Source organism: Petromyzon marinus, unplaced genomic scaffold, assembly GCF_048934315.1.
Source record: "Petromyzon marinus isolate PM22_M1 ecotype Great Lakes invasive population unplaced genomic scaffold, UKy_Petmar_22M1.pri1.0 PM_G_Scaffold_11, whole genome shotgun sequence".
NCBI lineage: Eukaryota > Metazoa > Chordata > Hyperoartia > Petromyzontiformes > Petromyzontidae > Petromyzon > Petromyzon marinus.
The window spans coordinates 911,457-939,171 of NW_027422662.1; the positions used below are offsets into that span (position 1 = coordinate 911,457).

Here is a 27,715-nt window from a genome sequence, read left to right on the forward strand (position 1 = left end):
ATTTATTTTTACTTTGTTAACATCTTTCACTTTCGCACGCCGCTAATTTTTTTGCGACAAGAGGTTTCATTACCACAGGTTACACGTGCAGTGGGCCCAAGACGAGGCGAGACGGTTCGCTGGAGGCAACACGTTTATTCAACAAGGGAACCACAACACAGAGGGGTGACGACCCCTCACAGCCGATAACCTCAGGAGGCAGTCCCTCCACACTACGGTGCCCTTACTCTGGTTCTAGCGCTAACCCTACACTGGTTATGTCTGAACCCGACCCTAGCCAGAGTCACTGGGCTCTTCGCTTCAGGGTCTTCAGGGTCTTCAGGGTAGCGCTCAGAGACTTCTTCAGAGCTTCAGGTGGACGAGGACCGCCAAACCCGTTCAGGGGTCCGGCTTTTTTCCCCGTTCCAGGGTCTCTCTGCCCCTGGCCAAGCCTTCTGGAACTCTCTAGGGGGCCCTGGAACATCCCCCAGCCCCCCCTCCCCCCCAGCTGGGGTCTGGGGGCCCTGTTCGTCCCACCTGGTCTGTACACCACCCCCTGTTGACGCATGTCCGCTATTACAGGTCAGCTCCCGTGGTAATACGCATACAGCCCAACAATGGCGCTACATCATCCCCCCCCCCCTCTTGTAGCATCCAGGCGTCTGCTACGATCACAGGAATCCCTAGACGCATACACGAATATGCTCAAGGTGCCATGTCATACGTTAGAGCGTATGGATGTCCCCGACTTATTTATTACCTTTACATGTAATCCGACTTGGCCTGAGATAAAACAAAAATAATAACAACTTTCATTCGGCCAGACACCCAGCCGTCGATACGACTTCACAGCCAGGGTGTTCAGACAAAAGCAAGTTAAATTCATCGAGAGCATTCACTGAGAGTCGTGTTTTTTGGAGAAACAAGATGCTGGATGTACTCAACTGAGTGGCAGAAGCGAGGACTTCCACATCATAGGGGTTTCCCCATTTTTTCTGGCAACAAAACTGAAACCTTTAGCGTCCTCTGCTCGAGCATCAATTGGGTCGAGGCTCTCAAGAAAGCCGTCCCTTGGTGTGGACCAATCGGTTTCAAGGACAATGCCACATATTATCATAGTGCGTGTGTTTTGTTTGCATTTTGACTGCAGGTATTGTGGTTAATGCAGTAACATGAATCCTTGTAAAAAGGTTTCAGTTTTGTTGCCAGAAAAAGGGGAAAAAACCCCTATTATTATATTTTGGTACCGCCAAAGGTGGTCTAATGATGTAGATGACTTCCCCACGCTCATATTTTAATCTGGCTGAAAGAATAAAATCATCCAATCCAAATCGATGTTATATCTGCCGAGTTTCCAAATCCAGAGGAAGACCCAAAATCTGTTTGCAGTAGTGACCGCAAATATGATTCATGGACCATGCGGAAACCTTAATGTCAATGCAGCAGCATGTATGAAGGACATAGCAGCAAGAAATATCCGAGACAATTTATTAAAGACACACAAACTGGAGATGATGGATATCCTCGCTATAGAAGGTGAGCTCCAGCAGACGGTGGATACACAGCAAGACTGAAGATTAGAGGCAACACGGAAATCGAAATGGACAACAGGTGGGTTGTTCCCTATTCTCTGCTTCTTTCTAAAATGTTTCAGGCATAGATGTGTTGACCACGCTCCACCTCCTCCAGTCAGTGTGTGTATCATGGTGTGTGTGTGTCAGTGTGTGTGTCAGTGTGTGTGTGTGTGAGTGTGTGTGTGTCAGTGTGTGTGTCAGTGTGTGTGTCAGTGTGTGTAGGTGCTCGCTAACAGCACTTGCCCCTACAGTCTGTTAAGGCTATACGGGGGATCTTTGTTTTTTGCTTTGTCAGTGTGTGTGTGTCAGTGTGTGTCTGAGTGTGTGTGTGTTAGTGTATGTGTCAGTGTGTGTGTGTCAGTGTGTCAGTGTGTGTCTGAGTGACTGATTGTCTGAGTGAGTGACTGAGTGACTGTCTGAGTGAGTGATTGAGTGTCTGAGTACGTGTCTGAGTGACTGAGTGTCTGAGTGAGTGACTGAGTGAGTGTCTGAGTGAGTGACTGAGTGAGTGACTGTCTGAGTGTCTGAGTAAGTGTCTGAGTGAGTGACTGAGTGAGTGACTGAGTGAGTGTCTAAGTAAGTGTCTGAGTGAGTGAGTGAGTGTCTGAGTGAGTGTCTGAGTGAGTGACTGAGTGAGTGACTGAGTGAGTGTCTGAGTGAGTGACTGAGTGAGTGAGTGACTGAGTGAGCCACTCCCAACGCCCTCACCCGCTGCCCGGTAGTCTCCTCACCCTCCTCCTCTCCACCCTACAACTCACCACCCAGCCCCTCCTCATCACCCTACACCTCACCACCCAGCCCCTCCTCACCACCCTACACCTCACCACCCAGCCCCTCCTCACCACCCTACACCTCACCACCCAGCCCCTCCTCACCACCCTACATCTCACCACCCAGCCCCTCCTCACCACCCTACACCTCACCACCCAGCCCCTCCTCACCACCCTACACCTCATCTCCTCCTCCTCACCCTGCATCTCCCCTCCAGCTGGGGTATCTCAGCCATGATGTCGTCTATCTGCTTGAGAATCCGGCACTCCTCCACCCTCTTGAGACTCGCCACCCTCTCCTCCTCCTCCTCCGCCTCCTCCTCCTCCTCCTCCACCTCGTCGCCCAACTTGTAGTCGCCATCATCGACTGCACTGCGTGATCTCCGTAGTCCCCTCCTCGTCCTCTTCTTCTTCCTCCTCCTCGTCTTCCTCTCCTCCTCCTCCTCGTTCTCCTCCTCCTCGTTGTCCGCCACCTCCCCATCGTCTCGTGCTCTGTCGACGCTCGGCTGCAGGCGGCTGGCGCGAAACTTCAGCAGCAGCCTGCGGACGCCCCCCGTAGACTCCACCACCTCCTCCTCCTCGCCCCTCCGCTCCTTCACCTCGTCACCCTCCACCACCTCCTCGTCCTCGCCCCTCCGCTCCTTCACCTCGTCACCCTCCACCACCTCCTCCTCTTCCCTCCGCTCCTTCACCTCGTCACCCTCCACCACCACCTCCCCCTCCTCCTCCTCCTCCTTGCCCCTCCGCTCCTTCACCTCGTCAACCTCCACCACCTCCCCCTCCTCCTCCTCGCCCCTCCGCTCCTTCGCCTCGTCACCCTCCACCACCTCCTCCGGCGATGAAGACGATGACGACGATGCGTCCGAGAACGACCAACAGCTGGACGACGATGACAACGCTCTCTGCTGCCGGTATTGTTGCTGAATTTGTCTCCGTCGCTGCCGCTGCTTCTCCAGAGCGCAACCCCGGCGCCTCCCGGTGGGCGGTGGTGGCGGCTCAGCCAGCGGCTGCGGCATCAGCAAGCAGAAGTGGAACGTCGCCCCACGCGGGGCCGTCTCCTCCGTCTCCTCCGCCGCCAGCGGCGGCGGAGGAGACGGAGGAGACGGAGGAGCGCGGCAGGTAGAGGAGCCCGGGCAGGGATCGGGATTCGGTCCCGCCGGGCAATCCGCCGCCGCCGCCTCCCGCCGCTTGCTTAGCGGCGACCGCCCGGCCAAAACCTCCTCCTCCTCTTCCTCCTCCGCCTTCATCGCCGCCTCGGCCTCCTCTTCCCCTCCTCCTCCTCTCGCTCCTCCTCCTCCTCCGCCCCTCCTGCTGCTCCCCCTCCTGCCCATGCCCTGCCACCAAAAGTCGAAGTGTCTCTTCCGCACCGCACGCGGTCCAACCGCGGCCTCCCTGCGTCTCTCCGCCTCCTCCGCATCCGCCTCCGCCGCGCCCGCCGCCTCGTCGGCGCCGAGCGCCGGCCCCGACTCTCCGCCGCCGTCTCCGCGCTCCGGGGCGACCCTCGGGCCGATTCCCGGCGGCGGCGTCGGCCGGGCGCCGCCGCCGCTGCCGCAGGAGCTCTCCTGGGGGGGCGCCGTCGCCGGAGTCTCCCGGCGACACCGCCCCCCCCCCTCGAGAGCCCGGAACGTCACGGGGCGACGAAGACGACGGCCGCGGCGGGGAGGCCCCGACGCGAGCCCCGGCCCCCCGGCGTCGTCATCGCCGCCGCCGCCGGCGTTGAGCGGGCGAGCGACCTTGGAGGGCGCTGCGTGGGACTCGGCTCCTTCTCCTCCGGCGTCCGCGGAGCAAGCCCTCGAGGAGGGGGCGGCCGTGGTCGTGGTCGGGGTCGGGGCCCGGGCTGGGGGAGGCCGTCTGGGAGGCCGCTGGTGAGGGGGGACGGCCGGAGGAGAGGGAGGAGACGCGGGATCAGATTCCAGCATTCAGCACGCAAACGTCCTGGTAGTGGTATTGGTGGTAGCGGTGGTGGTAGTGATTGTAGTGATGTTGGTAATGGTGGTGGTAGTGATGGTAGTGTATAGTAGTAGTGGTGGTGGTGGTAGTGATGGCAGTGTATGGTAGTGGTGGTAATGGTGGTGATGGTGCTAGTGGTGGTGGTAGTAGTGGTGGTGTAATGGTGGTGGTAGTGGTGGTAATGGTGGTGGTGGTAGTGTTGGTAGTGTATGGTAGTGGTGGTAATGGTGGAAGTGGTGGTGGTGGTGATGATGCTAGTGGTGGTGGTAGTGTTGGTGGTAGTAGTGGTGGTAATGGTGGTGGTGTCCGGCAAAACAACCCCCTACCTCCTTGTGGTGCCGGACGGGCAACGCTGTACAATAAAATAGAAAAACTAGTTTATAGTTTAAGAAGAGAGATGAGTTAGATCTGTCACGTGGGTTATTAAAAAAAGGTTATTCGTTTCATCAGGCCATGTGCACAGATTACAATAACATTTGGAGGGGAAAAAAACATGCTGGCCGTTATGTGACTTCACCGAAAAAGCCAAAGAGTACGTTATGGTCACATTCACTGCATTGTCTTGGTGAATGCGAGGCATCGCGTGGTCATAACCCACCGGGATATTTTCCCCTTACGCGTCAAGAGATTGACATTCTCATGGAAATCATTTCAGGTATTCACTGAAAGTGTCAGAGATGAATGTTCAGGATAAAACTGAACATTCGTGCTAAAGATTGGTGCCATATTGTACGATTATAATTGTGCAAAATGCAACCAGAACACAATTAGCACGATTAGCTACGTACCGCTACAGTCTACATTATAGACTGTCAGTACACTCACTCAGCTTAATAACCAGGCTACAGTCTACATTATAGACTGTCAGTACACTCACTCAGCTTAATAACCATTACTACAGTCTACATTATAGACTGTCAGTACACTCACCATACTTAATAACCATTACTACAGTCTACATTATAGACTGTCAGTACACTCACTCAGCTTAATAACCATTACTACAGTCTACATTATAGACTGTCAGTACACTCACCATACTTAATAACCATTACCACAGTCTACATTATAGACTGTCAGTACACTCACCATACTTAATAACCAGGCTACAGTCTACATTATAGACTGTCAGTACACTCACCATACTTAATAACCAGGCTACAGTCTACATTATAGACTGTCAGCACACTCACCATACTTAATAACCATTACTACAGTCTACATTATAGACTGTCAGTACACTCACTCAGCTTAATAACCATTACTACAGTCTACATTATAGACTGTCAGTACACTCACCATACTTAATAACCATTACTACAGTCTACATTATAGACTGTCAGTACACTCACCATACTTAATAACCAGGCTACAGTCTACATTATAGACTGTCAGTACACTCACTCAGGTTAATAACCATTACTACAGTCTACATTATAGACTGTCAGTACACTCACTCAGGTTAATAACCATTACTACAGTCTACATTATAGACTGTCAGTACACTCACTCAGCTTAATAACCATTACTACAGTCTACATTATAGACTGTCAGTACACTCACCATACTTAATAACCATTACTACAGTCTACATTATAGACTGTCAGTACACTCACCATACTTAATAACCAGGCTACAGTCTACATTATAGACTGTCAGTACACTCACTCAGGTTAATAACCATTACTACAGTCTACATTATAGACTGTCAGTACACTCACCATACTTAATAACCATTACTACAGTCTACATTATAGACTGTCAGTACACTCACTCAGCTTAATAACCATTACTACAGTCTACATTATAGACTGTCAGTACACTCACCATACTTAATAACCATTACTACAGTCTACATTATAGACTGTCAGTACACTCACCATACTTAATAACCAGGCTACAGTCTACATTATAGACTGTCAGTACACTCACTCAGGTTAATAACCATTACTACAGTCTACATTATAGACTGTCAGTACACTCACCATACTTAACCATTACTACTGTCTACATTATAGACTGCCAGTACACTCACCATACTTAATAACCATTACTACAGTCTACATTATAGACTGCCAGTACACTCACCATACTTAATAACAAGGCTACAGTCTACATTATAGACTGTCAGTATACTCACCCAGCTGAATAACCAGGCTACAGTCTACATTATAGACTGTCAGTAAACTCACCATACTTAATAACCATTACTACAGTCTACATTATAGACTGTCAGTACACTCACCATACTTAATAACCATTACTACAGTCTACATTATAGACTGTCAGTACACTCACCATACTTAATAACCATTACTACTGTCTACATTATAGACTGTCAGTACACTCACCATACTTAATAACCATTACTACAGTCTACATTATAGACTGTCAGTACACTCACCATACTTAATAACCATTACTACAGTCTACATTATAGACTGCCAGTACACTCACCATACTTAATAACCATTACTACAGTCTACATTATAGACTGTCAGTACACTCACCATACTTAATAACCAGGCTACAGTCTACATTATAGACTGTCAGTACACTCACCATACTTAATAACCATTACTACAGTCTACATTATAGACTGTCAGTACACTCACCATACTTAACCATTACTACAGTCTACATTATAGACTGTCAGTACACTCACCATACTTAATAACCATTACTACAGTCTACATTATAGACTGTCAGTACACTCACCATACTTAACCATTACTACTGTCTACATTATAGACTGTCAGTACACTCACCATACTTAATAACCATTACTACAGTCTACATTATAGACTGTCAGTACACTCACTCAGCTTAATAACCAGGCTACAGTCTACATTATAGAATGTCAGTACACTCACCATACTTAACCAGGCTACAGTCTACATTATAGACTGTCAGTACACTCACCATACTTAATAACCATTACTACAGTCTACATTATAGACTGTCAGTACACTCACTCAGCTTAATAACCAGGCTACAGTCTACATTATAGAATGTCAGTACACTCACCATACTTAATAACCAGGCTACAGTCTACATTATAGACTGTCAGTACACTCACCATACTTAATAACCATTACTACAGTCTACATTATAGACTGTCAGTACACTCACCATACTTAATAACCATTACTACAGTCTACATTATAGAGTCTACATTATAGACTGTCAGTACACTCACCATACTTAATAACCATTACTACAGTCTACATTATAGAATGTCAGTACACTCACCATACTTAATAACCATTACTCCAGTCTACATTATAGACTGTCAGTACACTCACCATACTTAATAACCATTACTACAGTCTACATTATAGACTGTCAGTACACTCACCATACTTAATAACCATTACTACAGTCTACATTATAGAGTCTACATTATAGACTGTCAGTACACTCACCATACTTAATAACCATTACTACAGTCTACATTATAGACTGTCAGTACACTCACCATACTTAATAACCATTACTACAGTCTACATTATAGACTGTCAGTACACTCACTCAGCTTAATAACCAGGCTACAGTCTACATTATAGAATGTCAGTACACTCACCATACTTAATAACCAGGCTACAGTCTACATTATAGACTGTCAGTACACTCACCAAACTTAATAACCAGGCTACAGTCTACATTATAGACTGTCAGTACACTCACCATACTTAATAACCATTACTACAGTCTACATTATAGACTGTCAGTACACTCACCATACTTAATAACCATTACTACAGTCTACATTATAGACTGTCAATACACTCACCATACTTAATAACCAGGCTACAGTCTACAATATAGACTGTCAGTACACTCACCATACTTAATAACCATTACTACAGTCTACATTATAGACTGTCAGTACACTCACTCAGCTTAATAACCATTACTACAGTCTACATTATAGACTGTCAGTACACTCACCATACTTAATAACCAGGCTACAGTCTACATTATAGACTGTCAGTACACTCACTCAGGTTAATAACCATTACTACAGTCTACATTATAGACTGTCAGTACACTCACCATACTTAATAACCATTACTACAGTCTACATTATAGACTGTCAGTACACTCACCATACTTAATAACCATTACTACAGTCTACATTATAGACTGCCAGTACACTCACCATACTTAATAACAAGGCTACAGTCTACATTATAGACTGTCAGTATACTCACCCAGCTGAATAACCAGGCTACAGTCTACATTATAGACTGTCAGTAAACTCACCATACTTAATAACCATTACTACAGTCTACATTATAGACTGTCAGTACACTCACCATACTTAATAACCATTACTACAGTCTACATTATAGACTGTCAGTACACTCACTCAGCTTAATAACCAGGCTACAGTCTACATTATAGAATGTCAGTACACTCACCATACTTAATAACCAGGCTACAGTCTACATTATAGACAGTCTACATTATAGACTGTCAGTACACTCACCAAACTTAATAACCAGGCTACAGTCTACATTATAGAATGTCAGTACACTCACCATACTTAATAACCAGGCTACAGTCTACATTATAGACTGTCAGTACACTCACCAAACTTAATAACCAGGCTACAGTCTACATTATAGACTGTCAGTACACTCACCATACTTAATAACCATTACTACAGTCTACATTATAGACTGTCAGTACACTCACCATACTTAATAACCATTACTACAGTCTACATTATAGAGTCTACATTATAGACTGTCAGTACACTCACCATACTTAATAACCATTACTACAGTCTACATTATAGACTGTCAGTACACTCACCATACTTAATAACCATTACTACAGTCTACATTATAGACTGTCAGTACACTCACTCAGCTTAATAACCAGGCTACAGTCTACATTATAGAATGTCAGTACACTCACCATACTTAATAACCAGGCTACAGTCTACATTATAGACTGTCAGTACACTCACCAAACTTAATAACCAGGCTACAGTCTACATTATAGACTGTCAGTACACTCACCATACTTAATAACCATTACTACAGTCTACATTATAGACTGTCAGTACACTCACCATACTTAATAACCATTACTACAGTCTACATTATAGACTGTCAATACACTCACCATACTTAATAACCAGGCTACAGTCTACAATATAGACTGTCAGTACACTCACCATACTTAATAACCATTACTACAGTCTACATTATAGACTGTCAGTACACTCACTCAGCTTAATAACCATTACTACAGTCTACATTATAGACTGTCAGTACACTCACCATACTTAATAACCAGGCTACAGTCTACATTATAGACTGTCAGTACACTCACTCAGGTTAATAACCATTACTACAGTCTACATTATAGACTGTCAGTACACTCACCATACTTAATAACCATTACTACAGTCTACATTATAGACTGCCAGTACACTCACCATACTTAATAACAAGGCTACAGTCTACATTATAGACTGTCAGTATACTCACCCAGCTGAATAACCAGGCTACAGTCTACATTATAGACTGTCAGTAAACTCACCATACTTAATAACCATTACTACAGTCTACATTATAGACTGTCAGTACACTCACCATACTTAATAACCATTACTACAGTCTACATTATAGACTGTCAGTACACTCACTCAGCTTAATAACCAGGCTACAGTCTACATTATAGAATGTCAGTACACTCACCATACTTAATAACCAGGCTACAGTCTACATTATAGACAGTCTACATTATAGACTGTCAGTACACTCACCAAACTTAATAACCAGGCTACAGTCTACATTATAGAATGTCAGTACACTCACCATACTTAATAACCAGGCTACAGTCTACATTATAGACTGTCAGTACACTCACCAAACTTAATAACCAGGCTACAGTCTACATTATAGACTGTCAGTAACTCACCATACTTAATAACCATTACTACAGTCTACATTATAGACTGTCAGTACACTCGCCATACTAAATAATCATTACTACAGTCTACATTATAGACTGTCAGTACACTCACCATACTTAACCATTACTACAATCTACATTATAGACTGTCAGTACACTCACCATACTTAATAACCATTACTCCAGTCTACATTATAGACTGCCAGTAAACTCACCATACTTAATAACCATTACTACAGTCTACATTATAGACTGTCAGTACACTCGCCATACTAAATAATCATTACTACAGTCTACATTATAGACTGTCAGTACACTCACCATACTTAACCATTACTACAATCTACATTATAGACTGTCAGTACACTCACCATACTTAATAACCATTACTACAGTCTACATTATAGACTGTCAGTACACTCACCATACTTAATAACCATTACTACAGTCTACATTATAGACTGTCAGTACACTCACCATACTTAATAACCATTACTACAGTCTACATTATAGACTGTCAGTACACTCACTCAGCTTAATAACCATTACTACAGTCTACATTATAGACTGTCAGTACACTCACCATACTTAATAACCAGGCTACAGTCTACATTATAGACTGTCAGTACACTCACTCAGGTTAATAACCATTACTACAGTCTACATTATAGACTGTCAGTACACTCACCATACTTAATAACCATTACTACAGTCTACATTATAGACTGTCAGTACACTCACCATACTTAATAACCATTACTACAGTCTACATTATAGACTGCCAGTACACTCACCATACTTAATAACAAGGCTACAGTCTACATTATAGACTGTCAGTATACTCACCCAGCTGAATAACCAGGCTACAGTCTACATTATAGACTGTCAGTAAACTCACCATACTTAATAACCATTACTACAGTCTACATTATAGACTGTCAGTACACTCACCATACTTAATAACCATTACTACTGTCTACATTATAGACTGTCAGTAAACTCACCATACTTAATAACCATTACTACAGTCTACATTATAGACTGTCAGTACACTCACCATACTTAATAACCATTACTACAGTCTACATTATAGACTGCCAGTACACTCACCATACTTAATAACCATTACTACAGTCTACATTATAGACTGTCAGTACACTCACCATACTTAATAACCAGGCTACAGTCTACATTATAGACTGTCAGTACACTCACCATACTTAATAACCATTACTACAGTCTACATTATAGACTGTCAGTACACTCACCATACTTAATAACCATTACTACAGTCTACATTATAGACTGTCAGTACACTCACTCAGCTTAATAACCATTACTACAGTCTACATTATAGACTGTCAGTACACTCACTCAGCTTAATAACCATTACTACAGTCTACATTATAGACTGTCAGTACACTCACCATACTTAATAACCAGGCTACAGTCTACATTATAGACTGTCAGTACACTCACCATACTTAATAACCATTACTACAGTCTACATTATAGACTGCCAGTACACTCACCATACTTAATAACAAGGCTACAGTCTACATTATAGACTGTCAGTATACTCACCCAGCTGAATAACCAGGCTACAGTCTACATTATAGACTGTCAGTAAACTCACCATACTTAATAACCATTACTACAGTCTACATTATAGACTGTCAGTACACTCACCATACTTAATAACCATTACTACTGTCTACATTATAGACTGTCAGTACACTCACCATACTTAATAACCATTACTACAGTCTACATTATAGACTGTCAGTACACTCACCATACTTAATAACCATTACTACAGTCTACATTATAGACTGCCAGTACACTCACCATACTTAATAACCATTACTACAGTCTACATTATAGACTGTCAGTACACTCACCATACTTAATAACCAGGCTACAGTCTACATTATAGACTGTCAGTACACTCACCATACTTAATAACCATTACTACAGTCTACATTATAGACTGTCAGTACACTCACCATACTTAATAACCATTACTACAGTCTACATTATAGACTGTCAGTACACTCACCATACTTAATAACCATTACTACAGTCTACATTATAGACTGTCAGTACACTCACCATACTTAATAACCATTACTACAGTCTACATTATAGACTGCCAGTACACTCACCATACTTAATAACCATTACTACAGTCTACATTATAGACTGTCAGTACACTCACCATACTTAATAACCAGGCTACAGTCTACATTATAGACTGTCAGTACACTCACCATACTTAATAACCATTACTACAGTCTACATTATAGACTGTCAGTACACTCACCATACTTAATAACCATTACTACAGTCTACATTATAGACTGTCAGTACACTCACCATACTTAATAACCATTACTACAGTCTACATTATAGACTGTCAGTACACTCACTCAGCTTAATAACCATTACTACAGTCTACATTATAGACTGTCAGTACACTCACCATACTTAATAACCAGGCTACAGTCTACATTATAGACTGTCAGTACACTCACTCAGGTTAATAACCATTACTACAGTCTACATTATAGACTGTCAGTACACTCACCATACTTAATAACCATTACTACAGTCTACATTATAGACTGTCAGTACACTCACCATACTTAATAACCATTACTACAGTCTACATTATAGACTGCCAGTACACTCACCATACTTAATAACAAGGCTACAGTCTACATTATAGACTGTCAGTATACTCACCCAGCTGAATAACCAGGCTACAGTCTACATTATAGACTGTCAGTAAACTCACCATACTTAATAACCAATACTACAGTCTACATTATAGACTGTCAGTACACTCACCATACTTAATAACCATTACTACTGTCTACATTATAGACTGTCAGTACACTCACCATACTTAATAACCATTACTACAGTCTACATTATAGACTGTCAGTACACTCACCATACTTAATAACCATTACTACAGTCTACATTATAGACTGCCAGTACACTCACCATACTTAATAACCATTACTACAGTCTACATTATAGACTGTCAGTACACTCACCATACTTAATAACCAGGCTACAGTCTACATTATAGACTGTCAGTACACTCACCAAACTTAATAACCATTACTACTGTCTACATTATAGACTGTCAGTACACTCACCATACTTAATAACCATTACTACAGTCTACATTATAGACTGTCAGTACACTCACCATACTTAATAACCATTACTACAGTCTACATTATAGACTGCCAGTACACTCACCATACTTAATAACCATTACTACAGTCTACATTATAGACTGTCAGTACACTCACCATACTTAATAACCAGGCTACAGTCTACATTATAGACTGTCAGTACACTCACCATACTTAATAACCATTACTACAGTCTACATTATAGACTGTCAGTACACTCACCATACTTAATAACCATTACTACAGTCTACATTATAGACTGTCAATACACTCACCATACTTAATAAGCATTACTACAGTCTAAATTATAGACTGTCAGTACACTCACTCAGCTTAATAACCATTACTACAGTCTACATTATAGACTGTCAGTACACTCACTCAGGTTAATAACCATTACTAGTCTACATTATAGACTGTCAGTACACTCACCATACTTAATAACCATTACTACAGTCTACATTATAGACTGTCAGTACACTCACTCAGCTTAATAACCATTACTACAGTCTACATTATAGACTGTCAGTACACTCACCATACTTAATAACCAGGCTACAGTCTACATTATAGACTGTCAGTACACTCACCATACTTAATAACCATTACTACAGTCTACATTATAGACTGTCAGTACACTCACCATACTTAATAACCAGGCTACAGTCTACATTATAGACTGCCAGTACACTCACCATACTTAATAACAAGGCTACAGTCTACATTATAGACTGTCAGTATACTCACCCAGCTGAATAACCAGGCTACAGTCTACATTATAGACTGTCAGTAAACTCACCATACTTAATAACCATTACTACAGTCTACATTATAGACTGTCAGTACACTCACCATACTTAATAACCATTACTACTGTCTACATTATAGACTGTCAGTACACTCACCATACTTAATAACCAGGCTACAGTCTACATTATAGACTGTCAGTACACTCACCATACTTAATAACCATTACTACAGTCTACATTATAGACTGCCAGTACACTCACCATACTTAATAACCATTACTACAGTCTACATTATAGACTGTCAGTACACTCACCATACTTAATAACCAGGCTACAGTCTACATTATAGACTGTCAGTACACTCACCATACTTAATAACCATTACTACAGTCTACATTATAGACTGTCAGTACACTCACCATACTTAATAACCATTACTACAGTCTACATTATAGACTGTCAGTACACTCACTCAGCTTAATAACCAGGCTACAGTCTACATTATAGAATGTCAGTACACTCACCATACTTAATAACCATTACTACAGTCTACATTATAGACTGTCAGTACACTCACTCAGCTTAATAACCATTACTACAGTCTACATTATAGACTGTCAGTACACTCACCATACTTAATAACCATTACTACAGTCTACATTATAGACTGTCAGTACACTCACTCAGCTTAATAACCAGGCTACAGTCTACATTATAGAATGTCAGTACACTCACCATACTTAATAACCAGGCTACAGTCTACATTATAGAATGTCAGTACACTCACCATACTTAATAACCAGGCTACAGTCTACATTATAGACTGTCAGTACACTCACCAAACTTAATAACCAGGCTACAGTCTACATTATAGACTGTCAGTAACTCACCATACTTAATAACCATTACTACAGTCTACATTATAGACTGTCAGTACACTCGCCATACTAAATAATCATTACTACAGTCTACATTATAGACTGTCAGTACACTCACCATACTTAACCATTACTACAATCTACATTATAGACTGTCAGTACACTCACCATACTTAATAACCATTACTCCAGTCTACATTATAGACTGCCAGTAAACTCACCATACTTAATAACCATTACTACAGTCTACATTATAGACTGTCAGTACACTCGCCATACTAAATAATCATTACTACAGTCTACATTATAGACTGTCAGTACACTCACCATACTTAACCATTACTACAATCTACATTATAGACTGTCAGTACACTCACCATACTTAATAACCATTACTACAGTCTACATTATAGACTGTCAGTACACTCACCATACTTAATAACCATTACTACAGTCTACATTATAGACTGTCAGTACACTCACCATACTTAATAACCATTACTACAGTCTACATTATAGACTGTCAGTACACTCACTCAGCTTAATAACCATTACTACAGTCTACATTATAGACTGTCAGTACACTCACTCAGCTTAATAACCATTACTACAGTCTACATTATAGACTGTCAGTACACTCACCATACTTAATAACCAGGCTACAGTCTACATTATAGACTGTCAGTACACTCACTCAGGTTAATAACCATTACTACAGTCTACATTATAGACTGTCAGTACACTCACCATACTTAATAACCATTACTACAGTCTACATTATAGACTGTCAGTACACTCACTCAGCTTAATAACCATTACTACAGTCTACATTATAGACTGTCAGTACACTCACTCAGCTTAATAACCATTACTACAGTCTACATTATAGACTGTCAGTACACTCACCATACTTAATAACCAGGCTACAGTCTACATTATAGACTGTCAGTACACTCACTCAGGTTAATAACCATTACTACAGTCTACATTATAGACTGTCAGTACACTCACCATACTTAATAACCATTACTACAGTCTACATTATAGACTGTCAGTACACTCACCATACTTAATAACCATTACTACAGTCTACATTATAGACTGCCAGTACACTCACCATACTTAATAACAAGGCTACAGTCTACATTATAGACTGTCAGTATACTCACCCAGCTGAATAACCAGGCTACAGTCTACATTATAGACTGTCAGTAAACTCACCATACTTAATAACCATTACTACAGTCTACATTATAGACTGTCAGTACACTCACCATACTTAATAACCATTACTACTGTCTACATTATAGACTGTCAGTACACTCACCATACTTAATAACCATTACTACAGTCTACATTATAGACTGTCAGTACACTCACCATACTTAATAACCATTACTACAGTCTACATTATAGACTGCCAGTACACTCACCATACTTAATAACCATTACTACAGTCTACATTATAGACTGTCAGTACACTCACCATACTTAATAACCAGGCTACAGTCTACATTATAGACTGTCAGTACACTCACCATACTTAATAACCATTACTACAGTCTACATTATAGACTGTCAGTACACTCACCATACTTAATAACCATTACTACAGTCTACATTATAGACTGTCAGTACACTCACCATACTTAATAACCATTACTACAGTCTACATTATAGACTGTCAGTACACTCACTCAGCTTAATAACCATTACTACAGTCTACATTATAGACTGTCAGTACACTCACCATACTTAATAACCAGGCTACAGTCTACATTATAGACTGTCAGTACACTCACTCAGGTTAATAACCATTACTACAGTCTACATTATAGACTGTCAGTACACTCACCATACTTAATAACCATTACTACAGTCTACATTATAGACTGTCAGTACACTCACCATACTTAATAACCATTACTACAGTCTACATTATAGACTGCCAGTACACTCACCATACTTAATAACAAGGCTACAGTCTACATTATAGACTGTCAGTATACTCACCCAGCTGAATAACCAGGCTACAGTCTACATTATAGACTGTCAGTAAACTCACCATACTTAATAACCATTACTACAGTCTACATTATAGACTGTCAGTACACTCACCATACTTAATAACCATTACTACTGTCTACATTATAGACTGTCAGTACACTCACCATACTTAATAACCATTACTACAGTCTACATTATAGACTGTCAGTACACTCACTCAGCTTAATAACCATTACTACAGTCTACATTATAGACTGCCAGTACACTCACCATACTTAATAACCATTACTACAGTCTACATTATAGACTGTCAGTACACTCACTCAGCTTAATAACCATTACTACAGTCTACATTATAGACTGCCAGTACACTCACCATACTTAATAACCATTACTACAGTCTACATTATAGACTGTCAGTACACTCACCATACTTAATAACCAGGCTACAGTCTACATTATAGACTGTCAGTACACTCACCATACTTAATAACCATTACTACAGTCTACATTATAGACTGTCAGTACACTCACCATACTTAATAACCATTACTACAGTCTACATTATAGACTGTCAGTACACTCACTCAGCTTAATAACCAGGCTACAGTCTACATTATAGAATGTCAGTACACTCACCATACTTAATAACCATTACTACAGTCTACATTATAGACTGTCAGTACACTCACTCAGCTTAATAACCATTACTACAGTCTACATTATAGACTGTCAGTACACTCACCACACTTAATAACCAGGCTACAGTCTACATTATAGACTGTCAGTACACTCACCAAACTTAACCATTACTACAGTCTACATTATAGACTGTCAATACACTCACCATACTTAATAAGCATTACTACAGTCTAAATTATAGACTGTCAGTACACTCACTCAGCTTAATAACCATTACTACAGTCTACATTATAGACGGTCAGTACACTCACTCAGGTTAATAACCATTACTAGTCTACATTATAGACTGTCAGTACACTCACCATACTTAATAACCATTACTACAGTCTACATTATAGACTGTCAGTACACTCACTCAGCTTAATAACCATTACTACAGTCTACATTATAGACTGTCAGTACACTCACCATACTTAATAACCAGGCTACAGTCTACATTATAGACTGTCAGTACACTCACCATACTTAATAACCAGGCTACAGTCTACATTATAGACTGTCAGTACACTCACCATACTTAATAACCATTACTACAGTCTACATTATAGACTGTCAGTACACTCACCATACTTAATAACCAGGCTACAGTCTACATTATAGACTGCCAGTACACTCACCATACTTAATAACAAGGCTACAGTCTACATTATAGACTGTCAGTATACTCACCCAGCTGAATAACCAGGCTACAGTCTACATTATAGACTGTCAGTAAACTCACCATACTTAATAACCATTACTACAGTCTACATTATAGACTGTCAGTACACTCACCATACTTAATAACCATTACTACTGTCTACATTATAGACTGTCAGTACACTCACCATACTTAATAACCATTACTACAGTCTACATTATAGACTGTCAGTACACTCACCATACTTAATAACCATTACTACTGTCTACATTATAGACTGCCAGTACACTCACCATACTTAATAACCATTACTACAGTCTACATTATAGACTGCCAGTACACTCACCATACTTAATAACCATTACTACAGTCTACATTATAGACTGTCAGTACACTCACCATACTTAATAACCATTACTACAGTCTACATTATAGACTGTCAGTACACTCACTCAGCTTAATAACCAGGCTACAGTCTACATTATAGAATGTCAGTACACTCACCATACTTAATAACCATTACTACAGTCTACATTATAGACTGTCAGTACACTCACTCAGCTTAATAACCATTACTACAGTCTACATTATAGACTGTCAGTACACTCACCACACTTAATAACCAGGCTACAGTCTACATTATAGACTGTCAGTACACTCACCAAACTTAACCATTACTACAGTCTACATTATAACACTGTCAATACACTCACCATACTTAATAAGCATTACTACAGTCTAAATTATAGACTGTCAGTACACTCACTCAGCTTAATAACCATTACTACAGTCTACATTATAGACTGTCAGTACACTCACTCAGGTTAATAACCATTACTAGTCTACATTATAGACTGTCAGTACACTCACCATACTTAATAACCATTACTACAGTCTACATTATAGACTGTCAGTACACTCACTCAGCTTAATAACCAGGCTACAGTCTACATTATAGAATGTCAGTACACTCACCATACTTAATAACCATTACTACAGTCTACATTATAGACTGTCAGTACACTCACTCAGCTTAATAACCATTACTACAGTCTACATTATAGACTGTCAGTACACTCACCACACTTAATAACCAGGCTACAGTCTACATTATAGACTGTCAGTACACTCACCAAACTTAACCATTACTACAGTCTACATTATAACACTGTCAATACACTCACCATACTTAATAAGCATTACTACAGTCTAAATTATAGACTGTCAGTACACTCACTCAGCTTAATAACCATTACTACAGTCTACATTATAGACTGTCAGTACACTCACTCAGGTTAATAACCATTACTAGTCTACATTATAGACTGTCAGTACACTCACCATACTTAATAACCATTACTACAGTCTACATTATAGACTGTCAGTACACTCACTCAGCTTAATAACCATTACTACAGTCTACATTATAGACTGTCAGTACACTCACCATACTTAATAACCAGGCTACAGTCTACATTATAGACTGTCAGTACACTCACCATACTTAATAACCAGGCTACAGTCTACATTATAGACTGTCAGTACACTCACCATACTTAATAACCATTACTACAGTCTACATTATAGACTGTCAGTACACTCACCATACTTAATAACCATTACTACAGTCTACATTATAGACTGTCAGTACACTCACCATACTTAATAACCAGGCTACAGTCTACATTATAGACTGTCAGTACACTCACCATACTTAATAACCAGGCTACAGTCTACATTATAGACTGTCAGTACACTCACCATACTTAATAACCAGGCTACAGTCTACATTATAGACTGTCAGTACACTCACCATACTTAATAACCAGGCTACAGTCTACATTATAGACTGTCAGTACACTCACCATACTTAATAACCATTACTCCAGTCTACATTATAGACTGCCAGTAAACTCACCATACTTAATAACCATTACTACAGTCTACATTATAGACTGTCAGTACACTCGCCATACTAAATAATCATTACTACAGTCTACATTATAGACTGTCAGTACACTCACCATACTTAACCATTACTACAATCTACATTATAGACTGTCAGTACACTCACCATACTTAATAACAATTACTACAGTCTACATTATAGACTGTCAGTACACTCACCATACTTAACCATTACTACAGTCTACATTATAGACTGTCAGTACACTCACCATACTTAATAACCATTACTACAGTCTACATTGTAGACTGTCAGTACACTCACCATACTTAATAACCATTACTACAGTCTACATTATAGAATGTCAGTACACTCACCATACTTAATAACCATTACTACAGTCTACATTATAGACTGTCAGTACACTCACTCAGCTTAATAACCATTACTACAGTCTACATTATAGACTGTCAGTACACTCACCACACTTAATAACCAGGCTACAGTCTACATTATAGACTGTCAGTACACTCACCAAACTTAACCATTACTACAGTCTACATTATAGACTGTCAATACACTCACCATACTTAATAAGCATTACTACAGTCTAAATTATAGACTGTCAGTACACTCACTCAGCTTAATAACCATTACTACAGTCTACATTATAGACTGTCAGTACACTCACTCAGGTTAATAACCATTACTAGTCTACATTATAGACTGTCAGTACACTCACCATACTTAATAACCATTACTACAGTCTACATTATAGACTGTCAGTACACTCACTCAGCTTAATAACCATTACTACAGTCTACATTATAGACTGTCAGTACACTCACCATACTTAATAACCATTACTACAGTCTACATTATAGACTGTCAGTACACTCACCATACTTAATAATCATTACTACAGTCTACATTATAGACTGTCAGCACACTCACCATACTTAATAACCATTACTACAGTCTACATTATAGACTGTCAGTACACTCACTCAGCTTAATAACCATTACTACAGTCTACATTATAGACTGTCAGTACACTCACCATACTTAATAACCATTACTACAGTCTACATTATAGACTGTCAGTACACTCACCATACTTAATAACCATTACTACAGTCTACATTATAGACTGTCAGTACACTCACCATACTTAATAACCAGGCTACAGTCTACATTATAGACTGTCAGTACACTCACCATACTTAATAACCAGGCTACAGTCTACATTATAGACTGTCAGTACACTCACCATACTTAATAACCATTACTACAGTCTACATTATAGACTGTCAGTACACTCACCATACTTAACCATTACTACAGTCTACATTATAGACTGTCAGTACACTCACCATACTTAACCATTACTACAGTCTACATTATAGACTGTCAGTACACTCACCATACTTAATAACCATTACTACAGTCTACATTATAGACTGTCAGTACACTCACCATACTTAATAACCAGGCTACAGTCTACATTATAGACTGTCAGTACACTCACCATACTTAATAACCAGGCTACAGTCTACATTATAGACTGTCAGTACACCCACCATACTTAATAACCAGGCTACAGTCTACATTATAGACTGTCAGTACACTCACCATACTTAATAACCATTACTACAGTCTACATTATAGACTGTCAGTACACTCACCATACTTAACCATTACTACAGTCTACATTATAGACTGTCAGTACACTCACTCAGCTTAATAACCATTACTACAGTCTACATTATAGACTGTCAGTACACTCACCACACTTAATAACCAGGCTACAGTCTACATTATAGACTGTCAGTACACTCACCAAACTTAACCATTACTACAGTCTACATTATAGACTGTCAATACACTCACCATACTTAATAAGCATTACTACAGTCTAAATTATAGACTGTCAGTACACTCACTCAGCTTAATAACCATTACTACAGTCTACATTATAGACTGTCAGTACACTCACTCAGGTTAATAACCATTACTAGTCTACATTATAGACTGTCAGTACACTCACCATACTTAATAACCATTACTACAGTCTACATTATAGACTGTCAGTACACTCACTCAGCTTAATAACCATTACTACAGTCTACATTATAGACTGTCAGTACACTCACTCAGCTTAATAACCATTACTACAGTCTACATTATAGACTGTCAGTACACTCACCATACTTAATAACCATTACTACAGTCTACATTATAGACTGTCAGTACACTCACCATACTTAATAACCAGGCTACAGTCTACATTATAGACTGTCAGTACACTCACCATACTTAATAACCAGGCTACAGTCTACATTATAGACTGTCAGTACACTCACCATACTTAATAACCATTACTACAGTCTACATTATAGACTGTCAGTACACTCACCATACTTAATAACCATTACTACAGTCTACATTATAGACTGTCAGTACACTCACCATACTTAACCATTACTACAGTCTACATTATAGACTGTCAGTACACTCACCATACTTAATAACCATTACTACAGTCTACATTATAGACTGTCAGTACACTCACCATACTTAATAACCAGGCTACAGTCTACATTATAGACTGTCAGTACACTCACCATACTTAATAACCAGGCTACAGTCTACATTATAGACTGTCAGTACACCCACCATACTTAATAACCAGGCTACAGTCTACATTATAGACTGTCAGTACACTCACCATACTTAATAACCATTACTACAGTCTACATTATAGACTGTCAGTACACTCACCATACTTAACCATTACTACAGTCTACATTATAGACTGTCAGTACACCCACCATACTTAATAACCAGGCTACAGTCTACATTATAGACTGTCAGTACACTCACCATACTTAATAACCATTACTACAGTCTACATTATAGACTGTCAGTACACTCACCATACTTAACCATTACTACAGTCTACATTATAGACTGTCAGTACACTCACCATACTTAATAACCATTACTACAGTCTACATTATAGACTGTCAGTACACTCACTCAGCTTAATAACCAGGCTACAGTCTACATTATAGAATGTCAGTACACTCACCATACTTAATAACCAGGCTACAGTCTACATTATAGACTGTCAGTACACTCACCAAACTTAATAACCAGGCTACAGTCTACATTATAGACTGTCAGTACACTCACCATACTTAATAACCATTACTACAGTCTACATTATAGACTGTCAGTACACTCACCATACTTAACCATTACTACAGTCTACATTATAGACTGTCAGTACACTCACCATACTTAATAACCATTACTACAGTCTACATTATAGACTGTCAGTACACTCACCATACTTAATAACCAGGCTACAGTCTACATTATAGACTGTCAGTACACTCACCATACTTAATAACCATTACTACAGTCTACATTATAGACTGTCAGTACACTCACCATACTTAATAACCATTACTACAGTCTACATTATAGACTGTCAGTACACTCACCATACTTAACCATTACTACAGTCTACATTATAGACTGTCAGTACACTCACCATACTTAATAACCATTACTACAGTCTACATTATAGACTGTCAGTACACTCACCATACTTAATAACCAGGCTACAGTCTACATTATAGACTGTCAGTACACTCACCAAACTTAACCATTACTACAGTCTACATTATAGACTGTCAATACACTCACCATACTTAATAAGCATTACTACAGTCTAAATTATAGACTGTCAGTACACTCACTCAGCTTAATAACCATTACTACAGTCTACATTATAGACTGTCAGTACACTCACTCAGGTTAATAACCATTACTAGTCTACATTATAGACTGTCAGTACACTCACCATACTTAATAACCATTACTACAGTCTACATTATAGACTGTCAGTACACTCACTCAGCTTAATAACCATTACTACAGTCTACATTATAGACTGTCAGTACACTCACTCAGCTTAATAACCATTACTACAGTCTACATTATAGACTGTCAGTACACTCACCATACTTAATAACCATTACTACAGTCTACATTATAGACTGTCAGTACACTCACCATACTTAATAACCAGGCTACAGTCTACATTATAGACTGTCAGTACACTCACCATACTTAATAACCAGGCTACAGTCTACATTATAGACTGTCAGTACACTCACCATACTTAATAACCATTACTACAGTCTACATTATAGACTGTCAGTACACTCACCATACTTAATAACCATTACTACAGTCTACATTATAGACTGTCAGTACACTCACCATACTTAATAACCAGGCTACAGTCTACATTATAGACTGTCAGTACACTCACCATACTTAATAACCAGGCTACAGTCTACATTATAGACTGTCAGTACACTCACCATACTTAATAACCAGGCTACAGTCTACATTATAGACTGTCAGTACACTCACCATACTTAACCATTACTACAATCTACATTATAGACTGTCAGTACACTCACCATACTTAATAACCATTACTACAGTCTACATTATAGACTGTCAGTACACTCACCATACTTAATAACCATTACTACAGTCTACATTATAGACTGTCAGTACACTCACCATACTTAATAACCATTACTACAGTCTACATTATAGACTGTCAGTACACTCACCATACTTAATAACCATTACTACAGTCTACATTATAGACTGTCAGTACACTCACCATACTTAATAACCATTACTACAGTCTACATTATAGACTGTCAGTACACTCACTCAGCTTAATAACCATTACTACAGTCTACATTATAGACTGTCAGTACACTCACTCAGCTTAATAACCAGGCTACAGTCTACATTATAGAATGTCAGTACACTCACCATACTTAATAACCAGGCTACAGTCTACATTATAGACTGTCAGTACACTCACCAAACTTAATAACCAGGCTACAGTCTACATTATAGACTGTCAGTACACTCACCATACTTAATAACCATTACTACAGTCTACATTATAGACTGTCAGTACACTCACCATACTTAACCATTACTACAGTCTACATTATAGACTGTCAGTACACTCACCATACTTAATAACCATTACTACAGTCTACATTATAGACTGTCAGTACACTCACCATACTTAATAACCAGGCTACAGTCTACATTATAGACTGTCAGTACACTCACCATACTTAATAACCATTACTACAGTCTACATTATAGACTGTCAGTACACTCACCATACTTAATAACCAGGCTACAGTCTACATTATAGACTGTCAGTACACTCACCATACTTAATAACCATTACTACAGTCTACATTATAGACTGTCAGTACACTCACCATACTTAATAACCATTACTACAGTCTACATTATAGACTGTCAGTACACTCACCATACTTAACCATTACTACAGTCTACATTATAGACTGTCAGTACACTCACCATACTTAATAACCATTACTACAGTCTACATTATAGACTGTCAGTACACTCACCATACTTAATAACCAGGCTACAGTCTACATTATAGACTGTCAGTACACTCACCATACTTAATAACCAGGCTACAGTCTACATTATAGACTGTCAGTACACCCACCATACTTAATAACCAGGCTACAGTCTACATTATAGACTGTCAGTACACTCACCATACTTAATAACCATTACTACAGTCTACATTATAGACTGTCAGTACACTCACCATACTTAACCATTACTACAGTCTACATTATAGACTGTCAGTACACTCACTCAGCTTAATAACCATTACTACAGTCTACATTATAGACTGTCAGTACACTCACCACACTTAATAACCAGGCTACAGTCTACATTATAGACTGTCAGTACACTCACCAAACTTAACCATTACTACAGTCTACATTATAGACTGTCAATACACTCACCATACTTAATAAGCATTACTACAGTCTAAATTATAGACTGTCAGTACACTCACTCAGCTTAATAACCATTACTACAGTCTACATTATAGACTGTCAGTACACTCACTCAGGTTAATAACCATTACTAGTCTACATTATAGACTGTCAGTACACTCACCATACTTAATAACCATTACTACAGTCTACATTATAGACTGTCAGTACACTCACTCAGCTTAATAACCATTACTACAGTCTACATTATAGACTGTCAGTACACTCACTCAGCTTAATAACCATTACTACAGTCTACATTATAGACTGTCAGTACACTCACCATACTTAATAACCATTACTACAGTCTACATTATAGACTGTCAGTACACTCACCATACTTAATAACCAGGCTACAGTCTACATTATAGACTGTCAGTACACTCACCATACTTAATAACCAGGCTACAGTCTACATTATAGACTGTCAGTACACTCACCATACTTAATAACCATTACTACAGTCTACATTATAGACTGTCAGTACACTCACCATACTTAATAACCATTACTACAGTCTACATTATAGACTGTCAGTACACTCACCATACTTAATAACCAGGCTACAGTCTACATTATAGACTGTCAGTACACTCACCATACTTAATAACCAGGCTACAGTCTACATTATAGACTGTCAGTACACTCACCATACTTAATAACCAGGCTACAGTCTACATTATAGACTGTCAGTACACTCACCATACTTAACCATTACTACAATCTACATTATAGACTGTCAGTACACTCACCATACTTAATAACCATTACTACAGTCTACATTATAGACTGTCAGTACACTCACCATACTTAATAACCATTACTACAGTCTACATTATAGACTGTCAGTACACTCACCATACTTAATAACCATTACTACAGTCTACATTATAGACTGTCAGTACACTCACCATACTTAATAACCATTACTACAGTCTACATTATAGACTGTCAGTACACTCACCATACTTAATAACCATTACTACAGTCTACATTATAGACTGTCAGTACACTCACTCAGCTTAATAACCATTACTACAGTCTACATTATAGACTGTCAGTACACTCACTCAGCTTAATAACCAGGCTACAGTCTACATTATAGAATGTCAGTACACTCACCATACTTAATAACCAGGCTACAGTCTACATTATAGACTGTCAGTACACTCACCAAACTTAATAACCAGGCTACAGTCTACATTATAGACTGTCAGTACACTCACCATACTTAATAACCATTACTACAGTCTACATTATAGACTGTCAGTACACTCACCATACTTAATAACCATTACTACAGTCTACATTATAGACTGTCAATACACTCACCATACTTAATAACCATTACTACAGTCTACATTATAGACTGTCAGTACACTCACCATACTTAATAACCATTACTACAGTCTACATTATAGACTGTCAATACACTCACCATACTTAATAACCAGGCTACAGTCTACAATATAGACTGT

At 39.5% G+C, this 27,715-nt stretch overlaps 1 protein-coding gene across 1 annotated transcript in view; it reads right to left on the minus strand.

The window, feature by feature from the left end:
* Window positions 1-650: 650 nt before the first annotated feature.
* LOC142908956 (uncharacterized) overlaps window positions 651-27,715 on the minus strand; it is a 61,996-nt gene continuing 34,931 nt past the window's right edge. The window contains exons 2-3 of the mRNA XM_076059638.1: window positions 3,037-4,185; window positions 651-662 (exon numbers count right to left, since the gene is read on the minus strand). Of these exons, the coding sequence (XP_075915753.1) occupies window positions 651-662; window positions 3,037-4,185 (1,161 nt within the window). The remainder of the gene's footprint in view (window positions 663-3,036; window positions 4,186-27,715) is intronic.